The sequence below is a fragment of the Centroberyx gerrardi genome, chromosome 24 (genome assembly GCF_048128805.1).
Source record: "Centroberyx gerrardi isolate f3 chromosome 24, fCenGer3.hap1.cur.20231027, whole genome shotgun sequence".
Lineage (NCBI taxonomy): Eukaryota > Metazoa > Chordata > Actinopteri > Beryciformes > Berycidae > Centroberyx > Centroberyx gerrardi.
The window spans coordinates 21,383,600-21,406,209 of record NC_136020.1 but is presented as its reverse complement, the minus strand read 5'-3'; the positions used below and the strand labels follow the sequence as shown (position 1 = coordinate 21,406,209).

At 43.3% G+C, this 22,610-nt stretch overlaps 1 protein-coding gene across 2 annotated transcripts; it reads right to left on the bottom strand.

Annotated features, from left to right (window-relative positions):
- Nucleotides 1-1,005: 1,005 nt before the first annotated feature.
- Nucleotides 1,006-17,995, bottom strand: slc38a2 (solute carrier family 38 member 2). 2 transcript variants are annotated; one of them, XM_078282212.1, is made up of 16 exons: nt 17,688-17,995; nt 16,320-16,448; nt 15,982-16,060; nt 15,766-15,881; nt 12,543-12,616; nt 12,173-12,265; nt 11,630-11,705; nt 9,364-9,446; nt 9,018-9,076; nt 8,195-8,362; nt 7,026-7,105; nt 6,502-6,602; nt 4,627-4,751; nt 4,165-4,309; nt 3,934-4,031; nt 1,006-3,033 (listed from the first exon to the last, which is right to left on the bottom strand). In XM_078282212.1, exons 2-16 carry the CDS (start codon nt 16,445-16,447, stop codon nt 2,917-2,919), a joined length of 1,542 nt encoding a protein of 513 aa, XP_078138338.1. In that variant the 5' UTR covers nt 16,448; nt 17,688-17,995; the 3' UTR covers nt 1,006-2,916. The 2 variants fall into 2 exon arrangements, with proteins under 2 accessions (XP_078138338.1, XP_071762792.1); XM_071906691.2 differs by lacking the exon at nt 17,688-17,995 and having other exon boundaries at nt 16,320-16,456.
- Nucleotides 17,996-22,610: the final 4,615 nt, after the last annotated feature.

The following is a 22,610-nucleotide window of genomic DNA, read 5'->3' as shown; positions in this document are numbered from 1 at the left end:
AAAAAATAGAGCCATACTAGCAGGTTATTAGCTGTAGGGAGTTGAGGAAAATCCTTAAAAATTATTGTTCTGAATGTGAGAAGTCAGCTAGTTTAACACACACACACGCACAGATAGTATTTACACTTATTGAAAACACCCTATTTCTTATCAGTCTGAAGGTATTGATAATGAGGTTTACTATAAATTTGTATTCTATAGATTTCTGAGTTTCAGATGGTTGAAGTGTATTTGACAGATAAAAAGCAGCTGTAGTTCCCCACTCTGGCCAGCAGGTGGCGGTGCTGTCCAGTGTAAAGCTCTGTGGAGCCCAGAGGAAAACGCTCAGGATCAGTTTCATTAATTATAACTGCAGACGGCGGTCAGGCCTGATGAGTTTTCCTGCCAGCGGCTCCTGGGGAATCAGCAGAAACGCGTTAATTATGACCGACACAAGTCATTAACAGAAAGGACCTGCGAGGCGTCTTTCTTCATGCCAGGTGTTTGGTGTGTGGAAGGTAAGGCATTCTGTCATATACTGGATAAATATCTTTATGATATATATATGTATGTATACAGATGTAGCCATGATAGAAGTCACTTTTTTTTTTTTACTGTTTTTGCTGAACTTCTGCTGCACTTTTGCTCCAGTAAAGAGGAAAAATCAAGTTTTTCTTTATTTCCACTTATCAGTTGGAAGTCAAAAGGAATGATCTGGTAACTAGCTGGCTGAGTTTTGTTTCATAGTATACTAATTTACTGTATCTAATGTGCGTAAATCTGCTTTACTTTCACGAAAAAATTGCTGTAATACTGCAGCATAGATGGTTTTCTTTAGTAGCTACCGCTGTATACAGTACTAATGCAGGACAGATGCATGATGGGGGATTTCTGCAGTTGTTACCACCTTATCTGATTTCAGTATCTGATATTTAATGAAATTCAAAAAAATTCTTCCTCTTTTCATAAATCCCTGATCTGCCCAAGGAAACGGACACAGGACACAAAAACACCAGCAGGCCCGGCTCAGAGATTATCTTTGATTTTAATTGGACAATAATTACAGGATATACATAGTGTTTCATTGAAACAAGAGTGTAACACTGGTGGGCGATGCCCTCTTTGCTCCTGAGGTCATGAGATGGCTGACATACTCTCCAACCAACATGTGCGTAAATAACATTTTGTCGATGCGGGTCACGTGACGTTCAGGAAAACCAGGCGTGGTTCTGCCGCCGCGTCGGTCGCAGGATCGACCCGGCGGGACGACTCGGCCGATCTGTCAGACGAGCGCTCCAAGCTCCGTAGTATCGGGGTAAAATCAATAACAGACAGAAATTCACCAGCTTGTTTTGTTTTTTACAGCTCCAATGTGTCAAATTGCCAAAAAAGAAAAAAAAAAAAAAAATCCAAACAAAAACAAAGCGTATATACAACAGATATATACATATATGTACATACAATATTATATAAATATAGTAAAATAGATTAAATTACATTGATTTCACGGTCTTCCATAAATAGTCGCTGGACAAGAACAGTTTGGATGATGTGTTAAGTTAGTGTTGGAAGCACAGTGCACCGTCACGGGACAGGCTGCGTCCCGGCAGGAGGCTCGTCCCGCCAGGCGCTCAAGTTCTTCTTCGTGGAACATTTATAAAGCACAAAACTGCGCAAAACACTCAAATTGTGACAGACTCTCCTAAGCTTTTCTTCGTCGACATGTTTGGTTGTGTGCGGCCTCGGTGTTAAAGAGTACACCTGACTTTTTTTTTTGTTTTTTTTGTTTGTTTTGTTTTTCTTTTTGCAAGTTTAACAGGTACATTACAACCACTGCATGTGGTCAAATTCAAAGTATTCTCCCATAAAGAAAAGAAATGGAACGTACCCCCCTCCCCTCCGCCCCCGTCGTCAGGGGGGGCGGAGCCTCCCGGCCTCTAAGCAGTAGTGTCGTCGCTGCGCGCACCGATCCAACGAGATCTTCAGTAGGTTATAAAGAGTAAATACAGTTTTTTAAAGAGTCCTCTCATGAGATGTTCTGCAGCTCCCAGTGTCGGGTTCGAGAAGGCAGGTTCGTCCACTTACACTATAAGTTTTACAAGTAAAGCTGACACTATAAGCAAGGTCACAGAGCCTTGGTACGAATACTGAATAGGCGGTCTAGTCGGTCTAGTCGGTCTAGTCGGTCTAGTCGGTCCGGCCCGTGAAACTGACCGTCTTTTTTCACGAGTGTGCTGAACAGTAAGTGCTTTTTCAATATACAAAGACGTTTTACAAATACGTGTGTTTTTTTTGTTTTTTTTTGGCAAAGTAAAAAAAAAAAAAAAGAAAGAAAAACAAAAATGTTGGAAGGAACTTAATTGTCCTTGAGGAGAATCTACTTTTCAAGTCCGCTGCCTCTTTTAAGTCGATCTTTTTTTTTTTTTTTTTTTTTTTCCCAGGAGGTTCAAGTTTGCGTACGGCGTTTTCTCAAGACGGGATTTTAGTTAGTTGTTGTTGTTGCTGCTGCAGCCACACACACACGCACACACACCGTACCTGAGTGTAAGCTGCTGTTTTTCGAACTCTACGACTAACTCATCCCTGTTTGAGGCACCTTCAAATGTTTGTTTTTCAGCTGTACCATAACTACAAAAAAACGTAAAAAAAAAAAAAAAAAAAAAGAACGAGCAAAAAACGACAACAAAAAAAGTAACGATAAAAAGAGCAAAACAAGTAGAATACCATCTTTGTGGCCTAACAGCATACTGTACAAAGTTCGGATACATTCTCTTGGAATGGCATGGTCTGTCGCTCAGGGGTCGAAGCCGAGCATCAAGTGAGTTTTTTGTGTTTTTCTTCTTTTACAATAACTTCAGTCTTCGTTGGTTGCGCGGTCGTAGCAGTCCAACGCCCCCCCTCTCTCCTCCTCCTCCCCCCCTCCCTCTCTCCGGCAGCTTAGTGTCCGTCGGCGTGGCTGTCCTGTTTGGCCGTGGCGTTGTGGATCCAGTCGAGGATGATGAGGCTCATGCTGCCGATCATCACAATGAAGCCGCAGATGAGGAAGATGGTGGCCTGGAGGGGAACAAAAATGTACATTTAAACCGACGTTCTTATCCAAAGTGACGCATACGGATTCCAATAAGCTTTTATCGAGAGCTTTCAGATGATGTAACGCCTCCTCTGGCGGCCATGTTGGAGGTCCACAGCTTTTGGGCAATAATGGTTTCTAAACTAAAGACTTGGGGCGGTTAATTAGCGGTTAGTCTGTTTATAACTGAACTGATCATTTCATCACTGATCCATCTGATTGATTTAGTGTTTAGATAATGTCAGCTTGTTAGCTAGCTAACCATAGTATCTGGTCAGCTAACCATCACTGTCTTGTTGATTAGCACACTAGCTAACGTATCTAGTAGCAGCTAGCGTTAGCATGTTAACATTAACATCGGTTACTGTGCTAAATTAGCCTGCTGGCTAGTTAGCTAGCAAACAAAGCTAAGCTAACTCTTGTGAAGCTACAACTCAGAGTGTTTTGTAACCTAAATTTGGGAACAAATCCACTTTATCAGACTATTCAGTTTTACTAAACTGTAAACTAAACATTACAGACTTTTCCTAGTTGTTATATTTAGATGTTATTTATCCAGCAAATGGACCTCCATGATGGTGCCAGTTGTGGTTTCTAGTAAATTTCCAGTGACAACTACAAAGCTACTGCCGACATGACAAACCGGTTCTGTCCACTATCTAATATCTAATATCTTAATATCTAATATCCTGTATAGTGTAAGATAGTGTGGATTTGCCTGGCAGCCAATTCAAAGAGCAGAGATGGAAATAAGGTCGGCTATGTAAATTCACTGCATTATCCTTCAATCAGTCATTCAACCCCTTACAGACATATGTACCTGCATGTATTTAATGTGAAATGACATTGAAAAGCACTGTGGGTATTATAACTTGACTCCTTACCCCGATCTTTTGCACAGACTTCATGGACTCCTTCTTGACCAGTTTGATGTAGAAAGCGGAGGGCAGGATGAAGATGAGCATGGCAGCAGCAGAGGCACCTGGACCAGGAAGGGATGTCGCATTTTAGTCACCGATATTACTGTTTGTGACACTTTTTAATGACATTTTCTAAATCCTACTCTACACACACACACACACACACACTCACACTCACACACACACACCACTCACCGATGAAGCCAAAGATGTCCCTGATGGTGGGAACGAAGATGACCAGAGCGTTGGTGCTGGCCAGAAGAACCACGGTGATGATGGTGTGGCGGACCCAGCTGAACTCCTTAGAGGCGCACAGGAGCTGGTTGACCGAGGTACGGATCTACAGAGAGAGAGAGAGAGAGAGAGAGAGAGAGAGAGAGAGGGGGGTTAGGACCAGCTGAGAGGATTTTTTTTCCGCTTGGCCCTTGCTTCTCTTTTTCCTTACATATTAAGAGTTTTAAACATTTCTCAGGGTTCTTTGGCTCCGCCCACTGAGGTTTAACTCAACCAATCAGATTATTTCTGCCTCTGAGAAATGTCTGTATAACTAAAACTACAATCTGCCCCATGGGGAGGTCAGAGGTCACCTACAGCTCCATCCTACTGCCCTAATACTATTTCTATCAATGTTACAATGCTATTATACATGTCACTTACGGGGAAGAGCACCACGGGCACGGTGAGGGTGACGGCGGTCAGCACAGCCAGGCGCACGATCAGCAGGATCACATCGAACTTGTAGACTTTGGAGTAAGTGTGCAGCAGCTCAGGCTCCACATGTACTGTAGAGAGAGAGAGAGAGAGAGAGAGAGACCTTCAGACCGACAGCACACAGCTGGATTCAGCAGTATTACGAAATGCTTTGATCAGATCTGGGTCAAATTTCACAAATGGTGATTGTGCCAACTTAGACTCCTCTTTTACCGGTTTACCGCATCAGCACATTTCAGACAACATCAGGCGATCACAGGAAAGTAGACTCAATGCAATGCAACGACTCAAAAAAGAGCGAAAGAGCTAAAAAATACTCTATACAATATTCACTTTTTGCATATTTATTGGGGCGCACGCCATGAAACACTTAACGCTTTTTGGCAAGAAAATAAAGGCCTTCATCAGTGTGAATTAAACAAAACTTACAGAAATGCTCTTGTGTTTTATGGTGTGTGTTTTTCCTAAAATGTTATATGTGCAACCTCATGAATAATTAATTTAATCTGCTTTTCTGCGATTGAAAGCCTGTATAACATTATCTGACGTGTCAAAACTTGCCGAAACGCTTTAGTGTTTCCTAGCGTGTGAAATGTTTTGTATCGAGTCATTTTTCCCCCCAAAATTTTGCATGTGCCACCTCACTCTTTTTCTGAGTAGTCATACTGGATTTGCTGGGTTTTTTTTTGCCGAAGCGTTTCCTCATACGTGAATCCCACTGTTGCAGCACGCTTCTTTCCCACACGGTCGCCGAAAAACCACCCGCAGATACTTTCCTAAACTTTCCCGGCACTCACGATCAGTCCTAAGGTGTCAAACCCCACCCATCTGCTCCTCCAAGCGCGCTAAAACAAACGGCGAGATGCATTTCCACGCGCGACTTGACTCAAAGTGAAACTATGCATCGTTTCTAATCTGTTCCCCCCCCCCTCCCCCCCCCTCACACCCCAGTTTTGCCCGGTCACGGTGGGCGAGGAAGTCTCTGCCTGCTGTCCCGGCCTTGCACAACTGGTTCGACGTTCCAGGAACCGTCCTGTACGCACACCGATGTTCCTGCCATGACAAACAGGGACACGGGCGCACCCGCGCACCGGCACCAGCTGCACGGGGGAGCTTTTTTTCGCAGGCCTTGCATAACAGGCCGAGTCCCGTCCCGAGCGTTTTGTCCCACGTCTTCTGGACTCACTGATATCCTCTGTTTAGTTTGGACCCCGCCTCCGGACACTTCCTCCACGCTTTGTGTGTTTTGTGTGCTCTGAAATGTCCCAATCGGGCCGTTTCAGGGCCGGCCAGTGACCGGCTGTAACCTGCACTGTTGGTTGTTCTCCAGTTCCCTGTTTGCTCCTGTTCCTTATCCGCCTCTCGACGGTTTGGGCAATTTCTGATGCGGCGTCACGCGACTTTGAAGCAGCCGAAATAGTCCGTGCACATCTACAGTCTGCAGTGTGTGTGTGTGTGGTAAAGCATGGAGATCTACACGCATCTCTTCAAAACTCATCGCTGTTTCTTCTCCTCCTCCTCGATTTCTCATCATATAAGAAGAAACTTTAATGATCCTTGTGAGGAATATACTTCTATCTGCTTTTATTCTTTCTTTTCCACGTCTCTTCTCACTTTGTCTTATCTTTATCTGGGATATTTTGTCAGGGTTTTGGTTGGTAATCTAGGAATTGAAGCTTATTCTACTGTTGCACTCATTGTGAGTCACTCTCAAAGCGTAAAACTAAATAAAATACATATATCATAAATACCCCGCCTGTATGTCGATATTCAGGCATGAGCGGCAGGTGTTTTTTTTCCCGTCGAAGGGGAGAAACTCACCGTTGAAAGTCAAATATCCGAAGAGAGCGGCCAGCAGGTACATGATGAACATTGCCAGGAAGGAAACGTTGGCCACGCCCTGCATCTTCTTACGGGAACGGCTGTTGGGGGGGGGGGGAGAAGAGGGGGAGAAGGGGGGGGGTTAATTTAGACAAAACACCAGAATAATCTTCTTTCATATCGATGAGGTAAGTTCTTGAATTATCTAAGAGTAGTAACGTGTAGTCCCATTCCTAAAAAAACACACTTGGGAATGGTGATAAGAAAAGCACCTGTGCACATTTGTGTGTGTGTGTGTGTGTGTGTGTTCTTGTTTTGCTATCCTTGTGAGAACCAGTTTGAGTTTCAGACCGAACCAGTTTGAGTTTCAGACCTTTGGGCATTTTTTGCCACGTTGGTCGTCACTTTAAAAATTAAATTACATTATAATTAAGTTTAGTTTAAGGTAAAGGGTCAACGCTAAGGTTTAGGTTAGGATGAGAGTGTGTGTGTGTGTGTGTGTGTGTGTGTGTATAAAGACTCACTCTTTCAGCTCCTCATACATGGGCAGGATGGCGGGGTGGCAGACGAAGGCGAAGGTCAGGATGGGAACGGCGTAGACGGTCTGAAACAAAACAAGCCACAGTGTTCAGCAGCTGGTTCAGACCCAGACAGACTGCAGGACTGAGGCTCCGCTGCTGTGACTGATGACAAACGGTCGTATTGTCACTGAGATAATGAGATAAGTCCCATACAGTCACAACAACTCCTCAGGTTCATCACACTAACTACAAAATGATCGAAGGCGCAAAATTTAAACAAGTTCTGGTACTTTTTAAAGGATTGAAGGCAACTGAAGTTGATTGACAAACACTTCTCCAGACTAAATCCTCTGTATTATAGAGGTATCTGTCACATTGATAAAGTACAAAGATAAATCTATTACAGTGAAAACAACTGGAGTTAAAATCCACAGTTTGCAAAAAGTGGCGCCTTAAATGACACAAAATCCTCTGCATTATAGAGATATCTGTCATATTGATAACTTATAAAAGGTAAAATTGTGAGTCTATTGAGACTATTACAGTGACAACAACTGAGGAGTTTAATTGCAAAGGCAGCAATGAAATGACTTGAAGGCACAAAATGAAGACAAATGTTGGCACTTTTTTAAAGGAGAGGAAGGCAACCGCCCCATTTTTTGTTTTCCTGGGACTTAAAGTGCTTAAAGTGAGTCCATCTGTTATTCTCTGTCAGTGTCCCACATCTGACATCAAGAGATGCCAAACGTGCCACCAAATTTCAGTTTCACTATTACTATTTTGATGTATGCCAGCGTTTCTATGACACGAAATGAGTGTATTTTCCAGTAAATAAATCCATCTGTTCCGTGTGGAAAGGCGGGAAGTCGCAGATTTCATGGAAATACTTGAGATTTGTTCCGAGTCACGAACGAAACAAGCAAAGTCGTGTGTCGACTGGTGCTGCTGTTCACCATGGAAACGACAAGGGAGAGTGTGTGTGTGTGTGTGTGTGAGTGTGTGAGTGTGTGTGTGTGTGTGTTGTAAAGGATAGGTAGGCTACCAGAGTCCCGACAAAAAGACAGCAGACTGGAACCTTTAAAGTTTACCGATGTTCAATGATTAGGTATTTTTTTGGGAGAACAAACTCTTCAGTTCCCTGGATGTTTTAGTGTTTTTGTTGAGATGTTTACCTGAGAGTTGAAGACGAAGTATTTGGGCGTGCAGACGTCATCGCTGTAGTCCACGGCCGTGGTGTTGAGGTGGGCGGCGGTGGCGTTCAGGACTTTGCTCATGGTCTCGTTCAGAGAGTCGAAGTCTTCCGGCAGAGGACACGGGATCTGGAACTTCTTGTAGATCACCTGGAGGACCGAGATTAGGATTTTTTTTTGTTTTATTCGGTTCTAGAGCAGGTGAGAGACGGCTGCGCTCTTATTTTTCCACTTTTGCAGCTTATATAAATAAATATCAGTCCTTTTTCTGCATCAGTTTGCCTCTTTTGGATTTCTTCCTTTTTGTTGTTGGATTTCTTTTTTGTTAGAATCTAATAATTCAATAAAATACAGTAATATGGGTGGGAAAGATGGGGATGACATGTTTTGAGTTGAATTTATTTTGTGAGTCATAATCAAATGCATGTTTTATTCCAGGGAAGCTTCTGTTTCATCCATTTCTGGGACTTGACGTGCTTACAAATCTAGTTTGAGCTTCATGAGTCCATCTGTTATTCTCAGTCAGTGTTCCACATCTGGCATCAAGAGACGCCAAGCGGGACGCCAAATTTCAGTTTCACTATTGCTTTTTTGATGAATGCCATGTTACACAAAATAAACCTATTTTCCAGTAAATATGTCGTGTGTGGAAAGGTGGGAAGTTGGAGATTTCATGGAAAAACTGAGATTTGTTTCCTGTCACTTGGGGCTGCTGTTCGCCATGGAAACACGGAGACGGAAACACACAACACGAGAGAGAGAGAGGGTGTGTGTGTGTGGAATGAGGAAGGGGAGGTTTGCTCACCACAATCAGGAAAAACACCATGCAGAGCAGGGAGAAACCACTGGTGTAACCCAGGTAACCTGAGGGGGGGGAAAGCAACAAAAAAAACAACAAATGTTATGACCCGAAATGTTAAAACGTGAGCGGGGGCTTTTATTTTGAAGCTTTGGAATGCACTTTTTTTTAAAGAAGTTTTCTGACTTCACGGCGAGGTGGGAGTGTTTCAAGATTTACAACTCGTGCACACATGCAAGTGCGTCACCGACCCCGCTACCACTCCCCTGCGCAAGTATTTACACAAGCATCTGATTGCACAACACACACACACACACACACACACACACACACACACACACACACTGCTTACCTAGGTTCCTGAGGAGTGAAAGCGGCAGGATAATGATGACAGACACCAGCAGCACCAGATAATCTCCATTAGCGTACCATTCTCTGAAACACAGGAAGACGGAAGAAAAATGTCAGTGATGCTAATAATTATAATAATAATAATAATAATAATAATAATAATGATAAGTTCCAAGTCTCCCTCGTTCAATACTCTTGCAGTTCCTCTGTATAACCTCACATGATTTAGTGTTTTATAATCTGTCACTGTCTAATGAAATCTTAAATATGTAATTTAAAGATTTGCCATGAATCACTTTGATTGGTTTTCCTGTATCTGATCATCACTCAACATTTTATATTCATCGCAATTCATTTTTGCAGTTTTTCATCTTTGCAATCCATCGATCTCTCTTTAATAGTTGTTTTTTTTAATGTCAATTTCAGTTTCTTTTTTACTCAGTTTTCAGTGTGGCTTTGATCGTTTTTGTTTAGTTTTGATTTAATAATCTCCGCACAAAATGTTTCCTCTTTTTTTTACCCTGAACATAAACAAAAAGACGAAAACAAAAAACATTTGATGCATGTTTTATGTTTTTATTTTGGCTTAGTTAGTCGTAGACAAGATCGTTTTTGTGTGTATTTAACGCTTTTTAACACCTAATTTTTTAGTTTTATTTTACAATAATAACCTCAGTCTATACATGCATGAATCCATCTATCTAGCTTTTATCGTACAGACATGCATCATTATCCAAACTGAACAAACCGTTCAAGTAATCCACAACCTATGGGAACAAATTAGCTCCAAAAGTGCACATTAAGTCATCTTTCTGTCAAAAATTCCCTCATAATTCCTTTGCATCATCATTATCTGTCGTTGCACCGGGGTAACGGCTGCTTCCGGCTCCTGGTCTGACACTTTCCTCGCGGTCGGTGTTTTATAATCTGACAGAAACCGGTCTGTGCAGAGCGGCTCCGAGGCCCAAAACCACATCCATGTTTCAAACAGTGAGCTCATCCTGCGCTCCGTCTCGATGCGGCACCACTTCTTCTAAAAGGGCTCTTTGAACGGAGAAACTGTCCCCTCAAACCCCCCCTTCACCCCCCCTCTATCCCCCCCCTCCACCCCCCCTTCATCCCCCCTTCATCCCCCCCCTCCATCCCCCCAGCATCCCTCCTCTCTTCCACCAGAGGGACAAAGACGCCGCTTCACCTTCTCCGACGCTCGGCACTTGAAAAACAAGCGGCAGCCATTTTGCCTGATGTGCCACTTCACCTCGATCGAGTCTGCCAGCCGACTCTCTCTCTCTCTCTCTCTCTCTCTCTCTCTCTCTTGTTTCCACACCTCCGTTTCTAAACTGGATTTGTGTTCAGCCGTGTTGGGGAAAGTCATTTAGACTGTTACACCCAAACGCATCGCTCCTATCGCTTCAGTTTTAAGTTAAATTGATTTCTCGACCCTGAAAACTTCCTCTGGAGTCTGGAGTCGAGTCTCTATCTCGGTTAGTTTTGCAGTTAAGGCTAAAACAAGATAATCGTCTAATGGTGCAAATCAGGATCAACACCAAAATCAATTGTTCCTTGGCCCGAAGCCGATCTGACCGCCAGGTTTCATGGAAATCTGTTTGTATGTTTTTGAGAGATCCTGAAACGAAAACCGAACCTCCTTGGCAGAGGTGATGACTAGTTACTTTCTGCTTTTAAAGTAACTGGTTACTTTAAGTAGTTAGTCTTTATTAAAAGTAACTTTTTGGTTCAGAAACATGCCGTAGCAACATGACGTCATCACTGTTTTAAATAGAACAGTAAGACATGCATGTCGTCTGCACCAGATGTTGCGGGATTTTTACTTTTTTATATATTTTTTTTATTTGCACTAAAAAAAATGAAAAAATATGATGAACAATATGAAAAATGATGGTCTTATTTTTAAAAAGTAACTAATAACTACTAATAACTAACTAATAATTACAAGAATTGCAAATCTAACACGTTAAGTTACTTGGTACCACAAAAAAGTAATCTGAGTACTCGCACACTGGTGTTTAAAATGATGCATCCTGATAATAATATCACTCTATAGCTGGAGATATGTGAACATGATATAACGTGTGAAATGTATACAGAACAACCTTTGCTTTATACATTTTCTCGACTTTTTTGTCCATTTTCCCAGACTCCTCCAGACCCGGAAATGCCCAAACACATTTTCCAGACTTTTCCAGACTTTTTTGTCCGTTTTTCTCAGCTCAGACCAGAAGCCAAACAAAGATCTAGTCCCTTACCCGTTGGTGGTTCCCATAAAGGCCTGGATGACGATGGGCAGCTCGTACTTGACGATGTAGAGGTAGCTTGACATGGCTGGAAAGATAAAACAAGTCAGCGTATTTAAACTTCTGTCTATAAAAGAAAAAAAAGCAGCTCGGTGAGAGGAACGGCAGGACAGAAATAGCGAGGTCTAATATTTGGCGAGTTATTCCAAGGAAAAAAAAAAGTTTCGACACACAAGCTTGTAGAATGACTCAAGGTTTTTACTGGAAGCTACGTTCCAAAAACACACTTCAGCCAAGATTTGTTTTTCTTCTTTCTTTTTTCCCCCCTCATCCACTCCAGTTTAGACACAGAGGGACGCTCTTCAGCTCGAGGAAATAAACACCGGCCCACAAATTTAGAAAAGTAGCTCAACACATTACATAACACTCACAGAGCCGGGTAGAAAATAAGAAAACTAGGCTTTGGAGCTGACTTGAAAGGCATTTTTTCCTTGGCGTTTTTTTTTTTTTTTCTCTCTCCCGCCCGATCTGAAACAGATTCTGGGGTTTCCTCACCTCCGATGTTCTGCATGGTGATGGAGATGGAGGCGGCGAGTTTCCCCGGCATCCCGAAGGCTTTGTAACCCAGCTGCTCGTAAACCAGTGACCCTTTTGAACCGGAAAGATTACAGATTAGAATAAAACCTTTTAAAGGGGAAGTTGGTGAAGAGGTCAAGACCCTGGAATCTGAACATCTGAACATCTGAACATCTGACCGTCTCCAGCTAAGCAGCGATGGACGGACCGCTCCTCTTTAATAAAATAGAACTAAACAGACCTAATCACAGCTAAAACACCAACTGGAGTCTGGAGATGCGTTCACCTCGGTCTCATCCCCCCCCCCTCCCCTTCACCCCCAGAAAAATGTTGTTGTGCATGAACTCACTTCCTTCGTTGGCCGTCTTCAGCAGCAGGTGGACAGAGTATAAGGAGAAGATGGCGACGGCCACGAGGAGAATCCTGCGGAGAGACGACAGCGAGGTTTAGCGACACGTTTACATCCAAAAAACACTCAGAAAATGTGAGTAATGCGAGGGGAGAGCCCGTGTAAACACTGTAATAGACAAGTTAGGACGTGAACACCTGCTAGAACCTGTTTTATTTCTCATTGCACTTTTTAATTCATGTCAAGCTTTGTTTTATTGAGTCTTATTCTGTCTACTGATTTGATTTTTGCTATTCTTCTTTTTTAGTTTCATGTGAAGCACTTTGTAACTGTCTTTTTGATAAATGCTATACAAATAAACTCTATTATTATTATTATTATTATTATTATTATTATACACCCTAGTCGCGTTTCTGTAGCATTTAGTCAAGTTGTGTGTGTTCCCCGGCTCTTGGTGCTTTGTGGAAATCGAGTGGAGGTCTAGTCTGTACTGGACTAGACCAAGATGGCGGCAGGTATTTGGAGAATGTGGTTTTTAGGGCAGCGTGAGAACCGAAAACCTGTTTCATTTGTGTCAGAAAAACTTCAGGAACAAGTTTTGAACAGGTTTTGCGAAAACCGAAGGCTGCAGGCCAGCGGCTCCAACACATACACACTCCCAAGCTTCAACCTCCGTAATGAAAATTTAAAAAAAAATAAAATAAATGACCAATACAACCTCAGATTCCCACAATTCCCTGCTTTGGATAAGAGTGTCATCTAAAGTGGGATTGCCTCTTCTCGCTGCAGAAGATCCAGACCCGACAGTCTGCAGGTTTTCACTCAAACAAAACGCTACAGCAGCTGATTTTCACTTATTAGCGGCCGGAGACAAGGGACCGATTAGCGGAGATCATCAGCTGGAGCGTCTGGATCAGCAGAAGCGGCGGCGGCGCGCTCTGCGAGGTCGGACGCAGCATCAGCGGACGTTAAAGGACGAAAGGTTTCCCTCTGTCACGCCTACCTGCCTCTGCCCGTGTCGCACCTCATTATTATTCATATCTTATCGCTTAATACGCTGCGACTCGACAAATATATGCTTTGGGTGACCTTTTAGGGGAAGTCGGTTTGTTCGCTGTAGAGCAAATTTATCTTTAATACCTGAACAAGCTGATGAGATAACGGCTAAAACGAGCCTGTTAATTTATTCCAACTAGGATTCTTGTTTTTCTTTTTGTAATTCAGCCTCCATCTTTGTCCCTCAGCCTCACTGTGGTGTTTCAGCAGAGATCACCTGTCAATCAAACAGCGTGGGGGCGGAGCTTGGATTTTCTGTTGCTGCAGTTTGAGTTTCTCTTTTCTTTGTCTGTTCAGCACATGGTGGCTATCGCTGCTCATGCTAACTACCCAGTTCTTCTTCTTCTGTTGATTCCAAACAAAGCAGGAAAGAGCGACCAGACGGCGGCTGTTCAGAGCAGACAGTGGAGACGCTTTAATGAAGTGGATATAGGTTGAGTCAGTGTTGAGTTATATAACTCAGAGAGAGTGTGAGCAGACAGCGGCCCACGCTCGGCTCCATTCATGCTCTCATGTGAGCGTACGCATCGGACTTTATATAACGCAGCAGGATTACCCCCCCCCCCCCCAGTGAGGCCGGAGCGGCGGCGGGGCGACCCGGCCGCCCCGCCGGCGCTCCCCTCTGTTTGTAAACACCGTGACACCTCACACACGGCTGCCGTTCGGTGCCGTCTTTCACCCAAAGCACTCGCAGTACTACAGTACGAGCGCGTACGTTTTTAATCAGAAGTGAACCCCAAACCCCCCGGCGGTGTCGCTGTCACTCCGTGTTCATGGGAAGAAAAGAAGAAGAAGAAGAGACTGCACTAGTCTTTCTCCAGATGGTTTTCTCGCCCCTGACTGCTTCAGGTTGGATTTTGGAGACAGTAAGCTGATTGGGGATCAGTGTTAAGAGGTGTCCAACCCCCCCCCCCGGCCTCAGCAGACAGTATATCCTTTCTCTACTACGATTCAGCAGAGCGGGAGAGAGAAGTCTGCGCTCTGAGGAAAAGTGCTGCGATGTGCGAGGTCTGTCCCGAAAAATCAGAGACGAAAAGAAACCGACGAGAAGTCAGAAATCCAGAAAAAAAGAAAGGCGCAGAAGTAAGAAAAAGTGCAAAAACTAAAAAAAAGAAAAGCGCATGAGAGAAAACGATACACGCCATCATCACTTCTCACTGTGATTTAAAGATGCAGCGGACGGCCTACAGGGGGCGCTCTTATGAAAGCAACTTCACAATTTATACGGGAGAATTTTTTTTTTTTTGCACTAGGAGTGGGCGCTCTTTCTGACGTTTTATCTACAGCAAACACGATAGCAAATACTTAAACTTCAGCAAGTATTTTAAACTTTTGACCCCGCTGTAATCTGCCGCTCAGGGTCGAGCGGCTGCAGAGGGAACACACACACACACACACACACACACACACACACGCATGGCCTGAAAGCACACCACTCACAGTTACATCATGACCTGTGACCCCTCCTGCCTCTGCATTATGAAACTGTCTAACGCACCTGACGGGGAAAAACCCACCAGTGGAAAATAACAAAGTAGATTTACTCAAGTCCTACGCTTTTAAGGTATTTCTACTAACTTTACTCGAGCATTTCCATTTTATGAGACACCTGGAGTGACTTGTGACTTTGCAGAATAAGGTTTTGCATTTAAAAACATCGGAAAAGTTCATAAAATGTGATAAGAATTGAAGTCACCCACCCTTTAACAAACCTTTACACTCTAAAACACTCAAAATAGACGCCGTCCTTGAGAGTGAATGCTTTTACTTTGGATACGTAATCATATTTCATTGCTAATACTTTGATACTTTTACTTTTTTAAGATTTTGAATGCAAGATCTTCACTTTTCCTGGAGCAATATGCCTTTTAAGGTATTTTGACTTTTACTTAAGTGAAGGATTTGAGTTCTTCTTCTCCTTTTGCCGCCTTTATAAGCAGATATGAATCTTACAGACCTGAATTCATAGTATAAATCATTTTAATTAACTGATTTCTCTTCATATTGATGGTTGTTTTTGCTTTTTCTTTAGCTCTACATCACTGGCACCAAGCCTAACACGTAAAAAAAAAAAAAAAAAATCTCTCAAAAGTGATTAAAGTTGTTGAGGGGGGAAAATCACCCAAGTGAGATAATATTCGATGAACAATATAATAAGAGTTCTTACACAAACAGGGCGATGCCGGTGTTGGCCATGGCGTAGGACAGACCCAGGATGCCGCTGCCCATGATGGCGTTGCCGAGGTTGAAGACGGACATCCCGAAGGAGGCGTTCCCCTGGTGCTGCGGAGGAGGGACGACACGCTCGGTTAGGAAGAGCAGGAGGGATGTTAGGGGTTATTTAGAGAAAACAAGGGTGTTAGAGGCTGAGAGGAGCGCTTACATATTCCGTCTCATACTTCTTCTTGCTCAGGTTTTCAGAGAGGAAGTTCTGGCTCTCTGCGTCCATGTCGGGGTATTGGCTTTAAAAAAAAACATAAACACAACAGGATTTATGAGATTCAGAGAGAATAGGATTTAGAGAAATTATGAGATTCGGTTCAAAATCCACAAGCTTAAAAACTCCTGCTGTAACTCGTCCTCCTCTGTGGTCGGTGCACATTTATTAGGGGAAATGAACACCTTGGTTTCACGTCATCAGTGTACTTGGAAAGAGGAAGTGTCTCTGGTGTGTGTGTGTGTGTGTGTGTGTGTGTGTGTGTTGGGAGCCCCGGGCCTCACCTGCTGAGCGGCACCTTCTTGGGACAGTCCTGGTAGCTGTACTCGTTGCTGTTGGAGCTGCAGCTGCTGTCTTCATCAGGAGAGATGTTGAAACGGCTCATCTCCGTCTTGGCAGTGGGTTGTTTCATGCTGCACATTCAAGGAAAATTAAATGAAATTAAATAAAGACTAGAGGTAAATCTTTATGATGTGAATTCCTCATGAATTTTTCGCATTTCTGCCCCTGCGTCATCCCGCCCCAGCCTCTTATTTCTAGGCAGTGCGCGTTCACGGCTGCCCATAGAATAATCAATATTATAGTGAGCGCTGCGCGCCGCGGCAGCTCCTCATGAATCTGAGGTCATGTGACTGGTTTTGGAGGGAGGAGGGGGGACGGGGGGGGGGGGGGGTGTTTGACTCATCGGCAGAGAGGCAGTGGAAAAATACCAGACCGGCATCCGACATCACCTCAGCCCGCTAGACGCTGAATGACAAAAAGCCGCAGTACAGCCTGCTGACTTTGCGCCAAATTCCCCTGAAACCGTTTGAAAAGTCCAATAAAAAAAAGAATTAAATCTCCGCGTTTTAGTGTCTTTTTGTCACACATGACAGACTTTACAGGCTGGACAGACTTGAATGGACACGAACAGGCCGACAAGGCAAAGCTGAGCATAATAATGATAACAAATGTATTTTCTCTTGGCTTTCTCCTCACGACACATGTAGAGCCGCACAGAACCTGAAAGACGCAACCGCGGATCCATTTAATGACATTATTTCCATGGCTGGTTCCAATGGAAACAATGGCACGTGTTCTCCCTATTATGGGCATGGCTGTCCATTTTGCGCATAGGTTTCACCCGTTGCGCACGGCTCCCTAATTCATAGTTGGCTCATGATTACAGCCTCTTTAAATAAAATAGGAGTTTCAGATGTGTGTGTGGCTCTCAGTGGGTCTATATTTAATTCTGCGGGAGTGACAGTCTGTCCTGTCTGTCAGCCGACAGCAGACATCAGTCCGGCACTGCAGCATCACTGTCACACACTAATTATTTATTTATCTGGACGAGCAGCTGACATGATATAAAATAACGCTTTCGGCCTCATTGAAGGACACATTTGTCTTTGTAAAGAGTTCAACAGATCTGATACAGCCAAGATGGGTTTAATGTGTCAGTCCAGACAGCTGGGTGGGCCCGAAGGTAACACACCTTGTCATAAGATGTGGAATATATAAAGTCAGAGGAGATAACAGGGTAAAAATAGACAAATACTAAACCAAACGTGTGAAATTATGAGTTATGTAAGATTTATCTGCACAAAACGTGCCGCCTACATCCTGTATTTCCTGACACTCAGTGAATGATAAGAAGATGCCGGCAGTCTTACCTTTGATGATAAGGGAGGATGCCCGTAAAATCCTTTTACAGTAAAAACACAAGAGCAGATGTCCGGACTTTGACTCCAAAAGCCTACTATGGAAGAACCGATCCTTCAGGATAAAGTCTAGATATTAACAAATTTAAAAAAATGAATAGATATCCTACCAGACAGTATCAGGTTAAAAACAACCGTTGAACCACTTCAAGTAAAGAGAAAACGCCACAATACTCTGAGGATAAAACACGAGCGACGCGTAAAAACGCAAAGAATTTCGATTGATTTAAACCAAATTCCCAGAGATGCGGTGCGCTTGTAGAATAGACCCTGTTCTGCTGGAGGAGGGGTGGGACTGCTCCTTTATATGGTCAGCATTGCATCAGCCCGAGCAGGCAGGAGGGAGAAGAAGGAGGGGGGGGGGGGGGGAAGCGGAGGGGGAGGACGGGAGGAGGGGCTTCTGGGTTTGCTTCGAGGAGGAGATTTTTACGCACAGCCGTGACGTGGTTTGTGTACAAACAGAGCGCCGCCTGACCCAGAGACTTTCCCCCGAGAAGACAGAGAGCCGGAGAGCCGACAGAGAGGACTGCAAGGCCACTACAGGACAGATATTAAGTTCTTATAGGAATACTATAGGAATATCATAGAGATACACAGGATATGAGTATATATAAAGTACGCTCAGGGCATTGTAAACTCATTATGGAGTACCACAGACAATGTAATTCCCTATAGTAATATTATAGAAAGTTAACATTATAGGAATATTCTAAGTCCCTATAGTCATATCATAGGAATATACTACCTATATAAATACTATACCTATATAGGACCATTAAGTAATAAAGTCTATAAAGCAGAAACCTCAGCAGAATTAGGTTACCGCTCGCTATTTAAACTTCACCAGTATGTATCTATATGTGTATGTGTGTGTGTGTGTGTGTGTGTGTGTGTGTGTGTGTATGGACAGTTAAGACAGTTTGAGGCAGAGTGTGCTGGACGGGTGTCAGTCCAGATCAGGCAGTGAGCGCAGCTTCAAAGCAGACCTCCCTGTCTGAAGCAGATTACACCGTAACACCGTCATGTGAGAGCACACATCCTGATCCTCATTCACACACTCCAGCACTCTGCTCCTCATCCGGGTTACTGTGTGTGTGTGTGTGTGTGTGTGTATTTACTGTGTCAGTGTAAACAAAAGCCTTGACACTCCAGTGTCTGAGTTGTTATGAAGGTTTATGATGATGAGAACACAGAGTTCCCATCATAAACCTGAATAAAACAACCTGTTATCACAGATAGGACAGATAAAATGCAATTTTTGGATACTACTACTACAACTACTACTATTATTACTACTACTATTACTAATACAACTACTACTACTACTACTGCTACTACTATTACTATGACTACTGCCACCACTACTACTACAACAACTACTACTATTATTACTACTACTATTACTAATACAACTACTACTACTACTGCTACTACTGTTACTATGACTACTGCCACTACTACTACAACAACTACTACTAGTACTACAACAACTACTACTACTGCTACTACTGATACTACCACTGTTACTGCTACTACTAGTACTACTAATAGTAATTATAATGCTTTTATCATCTATGGAAATAATATAATGATCATAACAATGTGATACTGATTGATCCCCATAGGGAAACCCCCACCCAGCCAGCAGCACAGTGAGGTCAGAGGTCAGAGGTCAGGGACAGGACAGCGCCCCCCTGAAGTTGGCATAGCCTCAGTGTGTTGAGACACTTCAGCAGGGAGGGGGATCTGACCTGGGACCAGCTGAAGGATTATTTAACCAGCAGGCCACAAAGTATGGTTAAACATGAAAGTTTAAACATAATGGATATTTAAATATGAAAATAACAAGCTTCGTCACCATTTATATGTGATTTTGGTACTTTTGAATGACACACAGACCAAAACACTTAATCACTGGTGTGTGTGACTCGTCAGCAGCTGGAAAATAAAGAGATCTTTCTTCTCCGACAGTATTATGCAACATCATTATGTCTCAGGTCCTGGACCGTTGTGAAAATGTTACCGGCCTCAGACTCATTTTGTCTTTGTGAGTTCAAACTGAAACGCATCGCACTGCCAAGAATGAACACTTCCAGGGACGATTTCAGGCTGATAAGACGAGTTTTTCAGGACAACGAAGCGAGTCCTGGCGTATAAACAGTCCCACAACAATGCATTATTGTCATATTGTCTTACATGAGCGTATGCAGTGCCACACCATCATTTTTGGGAGAAGAAAACAGTCTTTATTGAACACACTGAAAAATAACTTAAAACAGAAAGCTGGTTTCTTTTGGTGAGTTTAAACTAATTATGAAAGCTGAGGCAGAACTTTAACGTCCTTCTTATGCAATTATTGTTTTGTGGGTGTCATTTTTATTTTTCATGCGTTTTTACATTATTTTTTAAGGTGAGAGACCCGGGGCAGAAGCTTTTCATGTACAAACTGTATTTTTAATGCACATTGCAACACAACTTGAAATTGAGCCGTCTTCACTGACTTGCTACTCTACTTTTATGCGGCTTTGACTGTATTTTGCTTCTGTACATTGTTGTATATTTTTAGTTGCAGAATAGAGTTGACACCTTTTCTACACTGACACAAATCCTCATGATAGGGTCTTTTAGGAAAGAAACAAAACAAAGTAATGCTTTTCTGAAAATAGAATAGATTCTTGTGTGTATTGGTCTTTGTTTGCCTTGTGCTTAAATATTTGTAATTAAATCAATTAAAAAAATAACAAAATCAATGTTCTCAATCAATCAATGTTTGGGACAAAATAAAAATTGTTGCATCTAATCTGTCCGACGCAGTTGGATGAATGAGATCCACGTTCTAACAGTTTATTAAAAATGAAAAATAAAAAAACACTATTTTAAATCTCACATGGCCACAGTCAGCAGAGAATAGGCTCACCCTCTGCAAAACAAACTGCAGGTGAACACAGGTAAGTAAACTATGACTTCCTCTCTCTGGCGCCTACGTGGCATGTAACCCGATTAATGGAAGTGGCAGAAAATGAGCACAACACACACACACACACACAAACAAACACACACTTATCCCACACGTCGAGGAAATAAATGAATAATTTCTCTGAGATTCTGCACATTCTTGAGTGAAACACACAGGGGAAACCTCTGTCTTTCTGTCACTTCTCTCTCTCGCCCTTTGTCACATTCTCTCTCTCTCACACACACACACACACACACACACACTGGCGGCGTGCATTCCTCTGCCCTCAGTCACACATGAGTACGTTTGTGTGTGGCTCTGTGTGCGAGCCATTGTTTGGGGCTTTAGCTCGACCCGCAGATCTAAGACGGATCAGGAAACTGGAGCGGTGTGTGTGTGTGTGTGTGTGTGTGTGTGTGTGTGTGTGTGTGTTGGTGGTGGTGGGGGGGGGGATTTTCGTCCTAACACTGGGGCCCTGTTACACCCCCCCCCACACACACACATACACACACATCATTCGCCCCAACGCGTCCATACACTAGATGTGGAAGAGGGTCGGTCGAGGGCCAGAGAGAGGGCGGGTCGAGGTGATTGACAGGTGAGAGAGGGCGGGTTGAGGTGAGAGAGGGCGGGTCCAGGTGAAAGAGGGCGGGTCCAGGTGATAGACAGGTGAGAGTTTGTGCGTTTGTGCTATCAGACACACATCGAAAAAACGATTTTCCTACTTGAAAATGACACAAATTGATATTGTGATTCAGGGCCGTCATGCAGAATTGTACGCTGCCTCTCCATCCGGGCCTGACGAGCCACCGGTCCTCTCTCGGTGGTCGTTTCTCTGCACCGAGTGTTCCTCTCACTGTTTCCACGCTCTTTGATACCTGCTGCAATCCACACTTTAATAGCCTGAAGACAAATTAATTATTCATTTAAGTCTGTCTGTCGTGTGTAGCTGTGAGACAACCTACCTCCCTACCCTACTACTATTACCACTAGTACTACTACTACTACTACTACTACTACTACTACTGCTACTACTGCTACTGCTACTGCTGCTGCTGCCAGTGTTACTACTTTTGTCATGTGGGGGCTCACCAGAAGTACATCCAGAACTCACTCACTGAGAAGTTTAAGGAACAATGATTTAATTGTAAAAGCCTCTGGATCGCGGCCCGTTAGCGCAGCGACTGGCCGGCCGCGTCGCTCGTGGCTCCGTGGCACAAAGGGACCGTCGCTCTCTGCAACAATGCCGCTCAGCTTTAGCCGTATGGGCGTGTGCATGTGTGTGTGTTTAGGTTTGGCTTAGAGCAAGTCCGCACTGGAATTTGCCTGCACACACCTTCTGCAGAAAACTACACAGAGGTGTAGACTCCTCGTTTTCTCAGGGATATGCGTTTGCCGTTTGAGGGACGCTTTTATCCAAAGCACCTTTACAGTAGTGTGCGTGTATTCTCTGTGTTAGGGGGTTTGTTTCCCACCCATGCTAAAAACTTAAAACACTCATGGTACTGCAAGGTGCTTTGGATAAAAGCGTCCTCCAAGAAGCGACGTGTTAAACTCTGATGAGGAATATATAACCTTTATTTAATCAGGAAGTCACATTGAATTTGAGATCTCATTTGCAAGTGAGACCTGAGTACATGATAAAATAGGGAAAATTTGAATGTACAGTTCAAGTACATCAAGTAGAAACAATAAAATAGGAATAAAACAAGTAAAAACATAAACTATAAAAATATAATTTGAATATACCATAGTTTTAAATTATACAACACATTTAAATAGAAACTCAGAAGATATGCAAGACATAGATACACTGCCGTATCTCATTGTCGTAGTCTTAGTACGGCAATTTCCCCTCAAAGATAATTTCTCTAGTATCTTGTGGTTAAACTCACACTGTGAACTGAGAAGTGAGAAGT

Bases quoted from the DNA above. Each gene is read 5' to 3' on its own strand.
- slc38a2 (XM_071906691.2), bottom strand. From the start codon at position 16,456: ATGTGCAGCATGAAACAACCCACTGCCAAGACGGAGATGAGCCGTTTC. The intron at 12,617-15,765 runs GTAAGAACTCTT...GTCTCTCCGCAG, and splicing joins ACCGGCATCGCCCTGTTTGT to GATTCTCCTCGTGGCCGTCG. The intron at 7,106-8,194 runs GTAAACATCTCA...GTTTTGTTTCAG, and splicing joins ACTTCGTCTTCAACTCTCAG to ACCGTCTACGCCGTTCCCAT.